The 12,575-nt window shown below is 37.7% G+C and overlaps 3 protein-coding genes across 3 annotated transcripts; all 3 read right to left on the minus strand.

Annotated features, from left to right (window-relative positions):
* Nucleotides 1-227: 227 nt before the first annotated feature.
* Nucleotides 228-2,400, minus strand: LOC112182617 (photosynthetic NDH subunit of lumenal location 1, chloroplastic). The gene is made up of 8 exons (XM_024321122.2): nucleotides 2,234-2,400; nucleotides 2,038-2,137; nucleotides 1,485-1,568; nucleotides 1,324-1,397; nucleotides 1,094-1,216; nucleotides 930-1,001; nucleotides 737-833; nucleotides 228-506 (listed from the first exon to the last, which is right to left on the minus strand). The coding sequence occupies exons 1-8, from the start codon at nucleotides 2,288-2,290 to the stop codon at nucleotides 403-405; spliced, it is 711 nt and encodes a 236-aa protein (XP_024176890.1). The 5' UTR covers nucleotides 2,291-2,400; the 3' UTR covers nucleotides 228-402.
* A 6,264-nt stretch (nucleotides 2,401-8,664) lies between these two features.
* LOC112170350 lies at nucleotides 8,665-10,029 on the minus strand. The gene is made up of 3 exons (XM_024307612.1): nucleotides 9,535-10,029; nucleotides 9,233-9,464; nucleotides 8,665-9,125 (listed from the first exon to the last, which is right to left on the minus strand). Exons 1-3 carry the CDS (start codon nucleotides 10,027-10,029, stop codon nucleotides 8,665-8,667), a joined length of 1,188 nt encoding a protein of 395 aa, XP_024163380.1.
* A 233-nt stretch (nucleotides 10,030-10,262) lies between these two features.
* On the minus strand, nucleotides 10,263-11,214 carry LOC112170360 (L10-interacting MYB domain-containing protein-like). The gene is made up of 2 exons (XM_024307623.1): nucleotides 10,888-11,214; nucleotides 10,263-10,799 (listed from the first exon to the last, which is right to left on the minus strand). The coding sequence occupies exons 1-2, from the start codon at nucleotides 11,212-11,214 to the stop codon at nucleotides 10,263-10,265; spliced, it is 864 nt and encodes a 287-aa protein (XP_024163391.1).
* Nucleotides 11,215-12,575: the final 1,361 nt, after the last annotated feature.

Consider the following 12,575-nt stretch of genomic DNA (forward strand, 5'->3'; position numbering starts at 1 on the left):
TTAAACTGAAAAATGCGTGGCGCAGGAACCATTCATTCTTCTTTACAAGCCAATCACAAATGTCATCTTCGTCTTGATTTGTTTTTGACACGCAAATGTGGATGGATTAGGAGAAATGAATGCAAGGAGTCAAACATTTGTTCTTTATGTTCTTTAAGTGCTTAGTTTTGGGTGAAGGCAGCATTAGGTGACTGTCCTACAAAAATGACCTTTGGAGAATAAACGACACCAGGATGTAAGTAGTTAAATGTATATATTTTGAAATCAGACAAAGTGATTTCTTCTTGCTTTCCTCATGTACTCTCTAGTTGTAGCCATTGTTCTGTTCCGGGAAGAACTTGGAATACTATATACACCAGATGGAAATTTCACATTGGTGGTTGCCTTCCATGACATTGCATTTTAGATGTCAAGCATTCTGAAAGAGTCTGCAACCATTTTAAGCTGGTTGCGGTATCTTTTCCACCGTCTCTCATTTGCTCCGACGATTAGGGTGTAATATCTCCCTGTTAGAGAGCACATACAAGTTAGCAACATTGAATAGATCAGATTTCTCTATAGATCAAGTTAGCAACACTGAATAGATCAGAGTTCTCTAGATTTCTTGCAGAAAGAATGATCAGACTTCTCTTGCAGAAAGAATGATCAGACTTCTCTAGCAGTTTACAAATCTAACAGTACATGCCAATTGTCAAACGTGTAGGAAGACAAGTGAAAACTTAGTGAAGATACTTACCATTTCCAATGGCTATTGTCGCAAAGGAAGTGGTAGCGAAGTTCGGAGATGTGAGTCCATACTCGAAGGTGTAATAGCTCTTCCCATCTATAGTTTTCTGCATCCAATGGATATCCAATGAAGGAAATGGTTAAGATTTCAGAGTCGGACAGTGCAAGAGTTCTGTTTAAAGATACGATGCAAAGAGTAGAACCTCCTGCATGTCGAATATCTTTTCTACTTGGTTTGGTGCAGCAAATTTGTGTCTCACCAAATAGGGAACAACCTGTTTAAAGAGAAGACTTGTTGAGTACAATTTAAACTTCATTGAAAAGAAACAACAGTAAAACTGCATTCATTCATGATTCATTCATTTACCTCTTCCAATGGACCCAAATCATGGATGTCACTTTTGTCTGTGGGTATAAATCTCACTCTAACATTGTGAAGTTGCATATATCGGTCCTTGAAAGCAGAGTCATGTGCCCTGAAGTCAAAATCCTGATAGATGGAACATACAAGTAATTTAAATAGTGAAGGGAAGAGATTTTCTCTATGGTAAAATTAGGCTGCTTCTGCATAAATGTGATTGTCTTCCTAGTTCTTACCCTCCAATCAGAGGGGTAATAATATGAATATCCATCTTCTTTGTCAACATAACCTCGGAACTTGTCAGGTATTCCTGTGAAAAAAAAATTCTCGATCTATAAATCAAAGGATAAAGTTCATTTCAAAAGTAAAATTTTTTGATTCTTGCAACTATTGATACCTTCAGCCAAGAGGGAACTTGTATGAAGTAGACTTGTAGTTAGTGCTCCAACTCCCAAGAGTAGTGGCCTTCTCTTGTAATTGCCTAAATTTCATCAAGGTGATAAGTCGAGGATAAAGAAATTATTATAATTTTAGAATCAATTAGAAGTTCATACATTTTCGATCTTCAGGACAAAACACCAGTTTCAGGATAACAATAAAAACAGGAAGTAATGATTGATAATGGAACTTACACCTAAAGCACAATGGATATAAAATTATCTATAACAATGAACATAGAGAAAAAAATCACATAAAATTGAGATAGAACTCAGAGGCTAATTTAAAAATTCCAACATTATCCAAAGAAGCAATTCTGTGGCAGAGCAATGGATGATAATAAGACAACTGCTCACAAGAGAAGGTCATATATGAAAATTGAACTTTATAGGAACCCATTTTGATATTCCTGACATATGCATAAATCAAGTGCACATTCAAAGCCAAAGTCTACCAATTATGCATCATTGAGCATGATGAGCTTGAAGAAAAACTCAGATGGGTTATCTTACTTTCTTCAGTGGAAGCTTTTTCACTAGAGCATGTGATGGTTTTACCGGAAAAGTAAGCAGCGGTAGCTTTCGGAACCTCATTATGATTGAGCAAATTCAACTGGTGAAAAACCACGTACATAATTAGTACTAATTTGCTTAGCTAGCAAGCTAGTGTAGTCCTTCATGAACATTACTGAGAAAATTGGTGCTTTACCTTATTGTCAGGTAAGGTAGTGGAAACCCAGCTCAATGAGAGTGATGATATTGCCATAATTTGAATGTGAGAACTGACAACGTGAGAACCGGCTTTGGCTTCAGAATTCTGATATTGTAAGTGGATGGTGGAGACTGAAGCTTGTAGTTTGGCTTTCTGATGTGGGTTATGAGGCTTGGAGTTGACTGGGATGCTATTACACGAGAGAGGCACGTGACTTGCATATTATTGAAAAAAAAATGAAAAAAAAAACACGTGGCTAGTTGCCCATGATTGTAAATCAAGTTTTTCTTACTGTTCAAAATTGTAGATTAGAAATTTAGGATAAAATGATCAATGTATCTTCTAGTATAACAAGCAATTTTTTGTGTAATTTTCAGATTAATTCGACTAAGGCGTAATTAGTCATACAATAGTTTGCATTAAAAAAAAAAATTGTATTTGAGACTAGGCTTGTCTATATAAGATCATTTGTGTCAATATGCAAGAAAAGCCTAAAATTCAGATATTGTAACTGGGATTTTGTGGCCAATAAGTACTTTCTAAAATAGAATGACGAGACGAGTAATTAACTTTGGGTATGCCCTAAACCTCTATGACCAATTAGGTTTGGTTAACATCATATTCACAATCCTTAAAACAGAGGGAATAGGAATCCTATAACATTTTTGGCAACTCATTGTGAGATAACAAATATCGATATAAAGACCTCAATGGCGTTGCAGAAACAAACAATTTCTGAATACATGGTCCAAGTCGGAGTCATGGGAAATCAGAAAAACGTTCCACAAACAATAGAGTGGACAATAGAGCACCACAAGCTCTTCGTCGACCTGCTGCTCCAGTCCGGCAGTTTCGAGGAAGTTCGCGCGTTCATACTAAAGAGGATGATGAAGATAGTGAAGGGTCTTACATGGTCAGCTGCGTTAGACCATTCTCGCCAGTTGGAACAACTACAGAAGCAAACTCAATCAGTTCTATTACGTCGTCCACCCCGAAAACCATCTTGTAAACTCAGTGTTTTGGTGGACGATTTGGTGAGAGACTTGGAGGGTCTAATCATGGAACGTAAGCTGTCAACGTGGACACTCGAGCATCACAAGCGTGTGGTGGATGCTTTGGCAAAGGTAGGTGGCTTTGACATGGCAAACCCCATGGAGAAGACGGCGGTTATGGTTTTGAGACTTATGGAAGAAGAGCGTCGCCAGGGTCCCACCGCACGGATGGTAACGAAGCATCTGATAGGGTTGCGCTATTTACAGAGGAGAACTCAGGAGGCCATTGTTAAAGCGGCAGAGAATAAAGCTAAACATGGCTGCAGCGTCAGGAGGCCCAAAAAAGTGAAGGTGGGAAGAAAAAAAAATAATAATCGACCAGCAGAGTGTCATGGCCTTTCGAATCATACGCTGGCGTAAAAATTGTATATCGAAGAAGCCACTCTTTTTTTTTAGTGACTTCTTCTCTTTGTATTGAATGAAGGTTTTGCCAAAATAGCAATATGCCGGTAAAAGTCGCCATTGTATTTTATTGTGGTTCTATCAAAACCTTTTCCCCTAAAAATAGTTTTTTTTTGTCCGAGCATCATTTCTCATTTAAAATTGTGGATTATAGGCTAGCACACAATTTTTTAGTCAAAATCACATGTTCTTTTTTTTTTTTTTTTTTTTTAAAACCCCACCCCATTCCCACCCTTGATGGGGCTCGAACTCTTAACCTCTTATATATGAGACCAAAGCCTTACCACCCCACCAAAATCACATGTTCTTAGTTTCTCATCAAAATTTTTCTACCTAAAATTATGATTTTTTTTAAACTGAGGGTACTTAAAAATCTCAAATCGTTGTTTTTCATGATTTTTCAAAATCAAAAGATCAAGAAGAATCATTAAAAAAGAAAAAGAAAATCATTGATCCTGCAAGTTGGATATCTTGATCTGATTTTTCACTTTTGGATCAAGACAAGTTGCATCAAATATATGGTCCAAAAGAGATCCAAAAAGAGTTAAAATGGCAGAAATATAAAAAAAACTGCTCTCTCCCGAGGTCCCCAGACCTGAGCTAGAAACAATCTCCATCTATAGTGAGATGATTTTAAAGTGATTGACACAATAATTAAGTTGTAAGATGAGGGTGGAGAACCTAAATTCCGACCAAATACAGATAAAAAAAGAAATAAAATATATATTTTGACCTGTTAATGAGTTAATTAACCCAAATTGCTAGGCAAAGACTGTTTCCTTAGTGAGCTGGCTACTACGTACCCCAGATGCATATATCAAGGTCAGAGGGATTATTTTTAGGAAATTAACAGCTCAAGGGAATTATTATTGGGAAGTATGGTTAATTAGCTTTTTTTTTTTAGGAAACAAGTTAATTAGCTTTCTTTATACAATTAAGAATTGCAAAGGAAGGTAGTTAATACGTGCGTGTGACACAAGAAAGAGCTAGGGTTTCTCAACAATCAATATATAGGGACAGTTTAGGGTTCCATACGAGAGGGACGGATTGAAAACATCAAACGCCTCCACCCAAAAATTGTTGAAATTTTGTGCTGTACGTTTTCTAATGATGGGGGTGTCAGGTTCTCTCCTCTAATGCTTTTTAAATCGTTCGATGAATTATCTCAAGGAATTTAAGGTCTGATACGAGCAAACAAAATTATTTGAAGAGGTTATTCATCAAACCCCGCTACAAACTTTTTTGAGATTCATCGGGTCATTGGATTTTTATTAGACACATGGATGTGGACGGGGATGGTCAAGAACCAATGGAGTGGACGCTGGAGCACCACAAGACGTTTGTGGACATAGTGATCCGGCTGGGTGGCTTTAACAAAATCGGAACACCGAGGATCGTAGTAGCAGAGATGATGAACAATGTGAACGGTCTTTCCCAGAGAACCCTAGTGCAGCACATGGTTTGGTTTCAGCTAATAAACAAACGAACCCATTTATCATTGGATCTCAGAACGAGGCCACCGCTGCAGCCTTGTTCTGATTCGTACCAGAGTTTGGTGAGCCATTTTGAAGGTCTGCACGTGGCACCTCCTAAGAGGCTGTTGTCATCGTGGACGGTGGAGCATCACAAGCGGGTGGTGGAGGCAGTGACAAAGCTGGGTGGCCTGAGCAAGGCAACCCCGACGGTGGTTCTGAGGCTGATGGATGAGGAGCGCCGGCAGGGCCTCACCGTACGAACACTGAGGCTCCATCTTTCAGGTTTGCGGTATCTACAGAAGAAAACTCAGAAGTCTGTTCATGAATGTAGCCAAGGCAAGGCGCTGAGAAATAGGAAAGTCAGTACCAAGTTCAAAAATTTTGTACAACATTGACACTAATTTAATTTTGACATTAATGGTCTCTCTCTATCTTTTCTTTTTCTTTACAATTAGAGAGATATACGTGTGCTAGAAATCTAGGGACCTAAATTTCTAGACAATTTACTATGAGTTTATTATAAATTATCTCCTCTCCCTTCATACGCAGTTTCCTTCTCATATCAGCAAGTGTTAACTGTATGCATCGCACATGGCGAGTTTGATAAATAATTGAATCAAATTTCAAACCCTTGAAAAATCTTATTTTCATTGAATTAGAAATCTCTAAGTCACGTATAAGAAACGTCATGGCTCAACAATCAACCGCTAGAAATCTATTCACATCCTCTACGTGAGTAAAGGAATATTTTAGTCATACCAAATTGGATGCAACATTTCGACCCCTGAGGGCTGAGGCCCTGATACTGCTTCTCGATCAGATTCACCCAAAATTCAAAAAGACGGAAAAATAATAATAAACCCAAATTTAAAAAAGAGACTATGCCACTACACCAAATGATATTGTGCGGCTTAATTAGTTTTATTATTGTTATAATATGTGTTTATTCTCTTGAATAAAAAAAAATGTGCGTCTATTCTCTAGAGAGCAAGTAATACTTTGCCAGTAAATTCCTCTTTGATAAATGAATTTGTTCTTTCAATGCATCCGTAATTAATTCTATTATCAACCCAGCAAATTAGAAGGGGATCATCGGGATAGCTGATGTATGAAATATTATCCTCTACTTTCCTTTAGGTTTGGGAATTATAGATCAATGAGGATTTTAGTCCGAGACGGAAGAGTTCAGACTGCTACACATGTATATATAAACCGGTAATTAATTAGGAACTTTGTTAATCAAACCCTAAAGCAAACGAGTTTGATTCATAGAAACATGGAAGTCACTGGCGGAGAAACCAGAAGTGACCCTTTGATCATAGGGTGGACGCTGGAGCACCACAAGCAGTTTTTAGAGTCGGTGGTGCGCAACGGTGGCTTTAACAAACCCTCAATTACTCCAATAGTAGTGGTGGACGTGCTGAACAAGGTGAACGGTCTTCGCCCGTATCCTATTGTGTACCACATGTTCTGGTTCCGAAAATTCCACAAAGAGAATGAATCCCTATTCAAGAAGTTGCCTGAGTTTGATTCTTTGGTCAGAGATTTTGCAGGCCTAGGCGTGGAAGGAGCAAAGTGCTGGTCGTCATGGACAGTAGTGGAGGCTATTATACAGCTGGGTGGCCTAGGCAACGCAACACCAGCGAAGCTCCTGGAGTTGGTGGACCGCCGCCTTGGCCTCACAGTAGAGATTCTAGAGCACATACTTTCGAGGTTGGAAACTTTGCAGGAAAGAACTCAAGAAGCTACGTATGGCCACGGCGGTCCACTGCGGCCGGGCAGGCAGAGAGTGAGTGGTAGTGTAGTTCATCCTTACACTCGAGAGAAAATAATAAGAGATGAATCTACGAAACTAGCCACTATTCTCAAATCAAAAGTAGATGAAACAATCATGAGCCTCCGGCAACTCACAAGAGAACAAAGAATGGAATATTTGGAGGCAAAAGCAAGAGCAACAAGAGCAGAAAGAATGGAATATTGGGTGACAAGAGCAGCAAGAAGAATGGAAAATTTGGTGACAAAAATGGATCATATAAATTTGGTCGATCCGGAAGTGAATCGAAAGAATAAAGGGTACTTGACCAAAAGCACCAAAATAAGCAATAATTATCCCACTTACCCCAGCAACAGATTTTTATTCCCACATACACAATCTAACAGCAAATGACTATTTTGCCCTCAAAAAAATTAAAAAATTACCAACATTCCCACTCTGTCTCTCTCCTCCATCTGCAGCAGCGATCTTCTCTCTCTTCTAGAAAGCGCCGACCCGTGGAACTCCATCATCACCGGCGCGGCCACCGGTGGCCTCCTCCAGATGCGACCTCCGACAATCTGCTCTCTCTCTCCTCCAGAAGCCTGCGATTCCGATTAAGATTAGAAGAGTAATCTCTTTCTTCGCCGAGATTGATCTCTGTCTTCACCAAGATCGATCTCCGTCTCCTCCGAGATCGAGCTTGTCCTGGCTATATAAAATGAAGACTGTGATTGTGAACAGATTATGATGGAGACTATGATTGTGAAGTAGAACCAGAAAGTGAACGAGTTTTGAACATCTTGGGGTGATGTTGATGGTGGCGTAGTCGGAGTCGGAGTCGGAGACAATGAACTGAATGTGATTATGAACAGATTATGATGGAGACTATGATTGTGAAGTAGAACCAGAAAGTGAACGAGCTTTGAACATCTTGGGGTGATTTTAATGGTGGCGGAGTCGGAGACGACGAACTGGGTTTTGATTGTTTTGAAAGGTGGGTTGGTTTGGTGCTTGGTGAGGTTTGGGGTCTCGTTTTTGGTCGTCTTCTTCCTCTCTGATGATCGTCGGTGCTCTGAAGTCAAGCCCATCTGGGACTCCGCCAATTGCAGAGACTCCCGAGATTGCGGCAAACCCCATCTTCCTCGAGCACTCCTTCGTCTGAAACTCCGTCAGAGTCGCCGACGATGTTCTCATTGAGCAGTAGCCCACCAAATCCGACGCCGGCAGGTTTATCGCCTGAGGGTGCTTTGGTCTTGGGTGCCCAGAGCATTTTCTGGGTGCCCAAATCATTTTTTGTTGTTGTAAATTGTGGGAAGAAATCCGAGAAGGAAAGGAAAAAAAAAGGAAAAAAAGTTGTATTGGGGGGCAAATCAAAATGGTGCTACTTCTGTTTTGCAACAGAAGGCCCGAAAGGAAAGAAAACAGGAAAAATAAGGGTGTGTCCTGTAACGTTTTGCAAAACAATTTTTAAAAAACTGTTTTATAAAACAAAAATGGGAAATTAAGTTATGTATTTTCTGGATTTGAAAATGCGTTCGGTGGCTAAATTTCAAAATAGTTTTTTGAAAATGAAAAATAGAAAACGCGTTTGGTATATAAATTTTAAATGTGACAAATTTATTTTAAGAAATAAATGTAACTGATAAATTTAAAATTATTTCCTCAAAATCTTCAAAACAAAGTTGTCATATCATTATATCATCCGAACAAAAATTGCATTAAAAATCTACTATCACCGAACTTCTAAGGGTGAGGGATAAAGTTTTGCCACAAGTCTTCTGCAATTTCATTTCTAACATTAGTCATTTGTGCAAGGTTCTCTTGTGACATATCTAAGTTCGCTGGTGTACTGTTTTCCTCCTCAAAAATCATATCTTCTACATCAAAAGCTTCAAACAATCTGTCGCGACGAGCTTCCTTCCGAATAAAATTGTGTAAAACACAACATGCAATAGGGATACGTCGTTGTCTTCTTGGAGGATAATTAGGCATATATTTTAAAATTGGAAAACGTGCTTTCAGTACACCAAAACATCGCTCAATCACATTTCGCAATGAAGAATGTCTGTAATTGAATAACTCCCTAGGGCCTCTTGGTGTACGACGAGGTCCTCTGTAATCACGCAAATGATACCTCTCACCTCGATAAGGAGCTAAGAATCCTGGCATGTTTGTATACCCAGCATCCACCACATAATAATATCCTGTTTTTTTTTTATAATTAATTTGTGCATGTCAAAATCAAAGTAAAGCATATGTATTTTTCATTTAATTTGAAAGCAATAAAAAAGAAAGTAATGTAGTTTTATACCTTCATTTGGAAATGGAAATTTATTCTCTGGCCTGGTCACTGCATCTGCAAAGACCCTAGAATCATTCGCAGTCCCTTCCCATCCAGTGTAAACAAAGGTGAACATCATGTCAAAGGAGCATGCACACATGACATTTTGGGTAACAAGGACCTTCCTACCACGATATGAAGTTTGTTTCTGAGCCGGGGCCCATGCAGCGACATGTGTTCCATCAATTGCCCCAATACATTTCTGTCATATGATAAATAAATATTAGAGAGAAATTTAAAGAAAAAAAAATTCATTCATAATAATTCCTTACCTCGAAATATGGATAAAACTTTGGATTGTTCAAAATTTCTGGAGGTGTTTCTCCTTGACTTTGAGCACGTATGATCTGTGGCGATAACTTACACAAGGCTGCTAACACACGCTTAAATTGTCGATGAATAGTATCTTTTGACCGTTGAAAGCGCTCAGCAGCCATTCTCATGCGCTCACTATGAGATACTATATATAAGAAAATAGCCACGGCCTCTTGAATGCCTACATGCCGATCATCTTTTAATAAATTTAAACTCTCAAGCGTGCAACACAACCTTTGAAATACATGTTTATCCATGCGAAATGAGTTATAAATTCTATCTGGGTGTCCATTCAGCAACTCTTGCACATATTCAGCTCCAGATAATATCGATGTATGGCAAGGAACCTTGTCTATGTATGAAGACCAATAATCATAGATGTTCATACATATTATCATATGTTGTGCCATTTCATCTAGTTCTGAAGAACTATCAGAGTCACCATATTCCATGTCTATAATCATCTTTAGTACCTACTGAAAAAGATTCAAACACATAGTTAATTCAGAATATCCCAATATATAACACAAAAGATGTAAAATCAATGAATAACATCGATCATTTATTTGATATCAAATAAACATAAACAAGAACCAAAAGTTTACCAAAGTAACAAAAATGAATAGGAAATAAAATGATAGTTCATGCAACTAAGACAAGCAACAAGCAAGACAATGTAGAAATTCTAGAGATTAGCTAGCCAAGCTCTCCTTCTTTCATTTGACATGGTAAGGAAAAGCCTCCTCCATTCAACAACTATAAGTTTATCCATCATTTTAATAAATGTGGCATGATCAATGTCTCCCAATGTTTCCACAATTTGCACACACTCTTCAATGGAGTACTTCTCCTTATTCTCTTCAGCATTTTTTTCTTTTCTTTGTTGTAGCTTTTCTTTCATCACTTCACCACAAATTTCTAAGTAGGCTTCCATTTTGTCCCATTTTTTTGTTCGACGCTCTGAAGGTGGAGCCTCTGTCACAGCTTTTCTTTTCCCTCTGATCTCATTTTGATTATTAACATCGAAATCCTCATCAAGATTGATGTGAACTCCATTGTTAAGAAACTTATTCTCTAACTCGCGCTCATCATCTGAATTGGGAGGGAGCTGGCTAGAGGCATAATGTAGTTGACCCGTTGCAGTAGTAGTATTGAATATTTCCCCTAAAGTTTCATAATGTTCCAAGCCTTTCTTACGATAGGGCTTCACTCCCGGTACTCTCTGTAATGAAAAATGTCATATTACATATAGCAAAAAAATTATATATTGAAAGCTCAGTAAACAAAAATTGGGTTGACACTAAATATACCTTAATATAAGTAGCCCATACTTCCTCTGATGCAGTAACAATGTTTGCAATAGGGTCCCATCCAAATCCGGTATGCTCAATCAAATCAGAAAATTCACGATGTTTTTTGCGTAGTCTATTGAACTTAGACTTGAGTTGTGCCACATTGTATCTTTTCATAGTTTCAGCAAACAACTCATCACTTATTTCCATCCAAATTTTCTTTTTGAAAGTGGATGTTTGCATATCTCCTTTTTTCACATGCTCATGCAAAATACGAATGAATTTTCCTTCATTCTTAGCAGACCATTCGGCTTTGTCATCGACTTCCATTTCATTAGAGGCCATATTCCTTGAATGAAAATGAGATGAAAATAACACAGATACATATATTTCAGTAACTTAATGCAATGCAATGGTGGATAATTGTTAGCATTCTTCTACACTCATCCATGTTCAACTGAAACTACTCAGAATTGTAAACCTAAAATGTTCAAGCCAATGGATCCAAAAAGAGAATAACTAACAAGAATGAAATCATTAAAACAAGAAGAAACAAACACAAAGAAGTGCACCACACAATATCAAAATAATCTGAAGAAAAAACTGAATGAAATCATTAAGTTTCATTAAAACCAAGGAACCATTAAATCATCAAAGTCTGATAGGATCTTACCATTAACTTAGTTTATATACCAGCATTGAAGAGGCCGGCCTCAACATAGCAAACCATGAAATCATTTGTTCTATTTTACATCAACTACTATAATGAAATTATTAAAACCACAAGAAACCATAAAGAGATACATTTTTTTTTTCAAGAGAACTTTGATTAAAATCAGAAGATACAAATGGAACAGAATACAAAAGAAGGGAAATAAGAAACAAACAAGCTGGAAACTAACAACAAAACTACACTAACTGAGGAGGCATGAAAAAAAAAATATATACTTCTCACTATATTTTCTTTAGGTTCATTTATCAAAAGCATTCTTCATAACAGAACAGCATTCTTCATAAATGTTCAATTTACATATCAAAAGCATCTTTTTCAATGAACTACCTCGGGGATTAGTATTATGTGACACATTAGACAAATTGAAGATCCTTAGTTTTGTTCCGTAAGATGCTGGGCTTAATCTAATAACATAAACACTCATGCTTTCGGCACACTTTGTCAGGAACTAAGAGATGATATAAAGACTAGTGTTCATGTCAAGCTCAGAACCCGGGGTTACAGCAAGAGGAATTCCTAATAGTATATCCATTTGAGGTTTGACACAACTTGGGTCTAGAAAAAGAAAGCACCTGTGAAAAGATTGTAAACTCGTAATTGATGATGATACTACGCCTAACTTAAGACTGAGTTGACCTCAGTCCCTATAAGAGAAACACTCATCAAGCAGCAATAATTCATCTTGCTAATATCAAATAAACCTTAGCAAAATCAAACTTAATTATGTCCTCATGAACTCTATAGCTCTGCAACTGGGAAATTGGTTAATGATTTAAAGCCTATTATATTCCCAACCATGCACATGTCATGCCTAATTCATATATTAACGTCAACAAATACATAATCAATAGAAAGGAACAGAACACTAACCAAAATACTAATACTAATACCCATCAGTAACCAAATAACAAATAGTATATTGATATATATTAATGAAAGCAACTTCAGAATGAGGGGAAGACTCCATACCTTA

This window comes from Rosa chinensis, chromosome 1, assembly GCF_002994745.2.
Source record: "Rosa chinensis cultivar Old Blush chromosome 1, RchiOBHm-V2, whole genome shotgun sequence".
Taxonomy (NCBI): Eukaryota; Viridiplantae; Streptophyta; class Magnoliopsida; order Rosales; family Rosaceae; genus Rosa; species Rosa chinensis.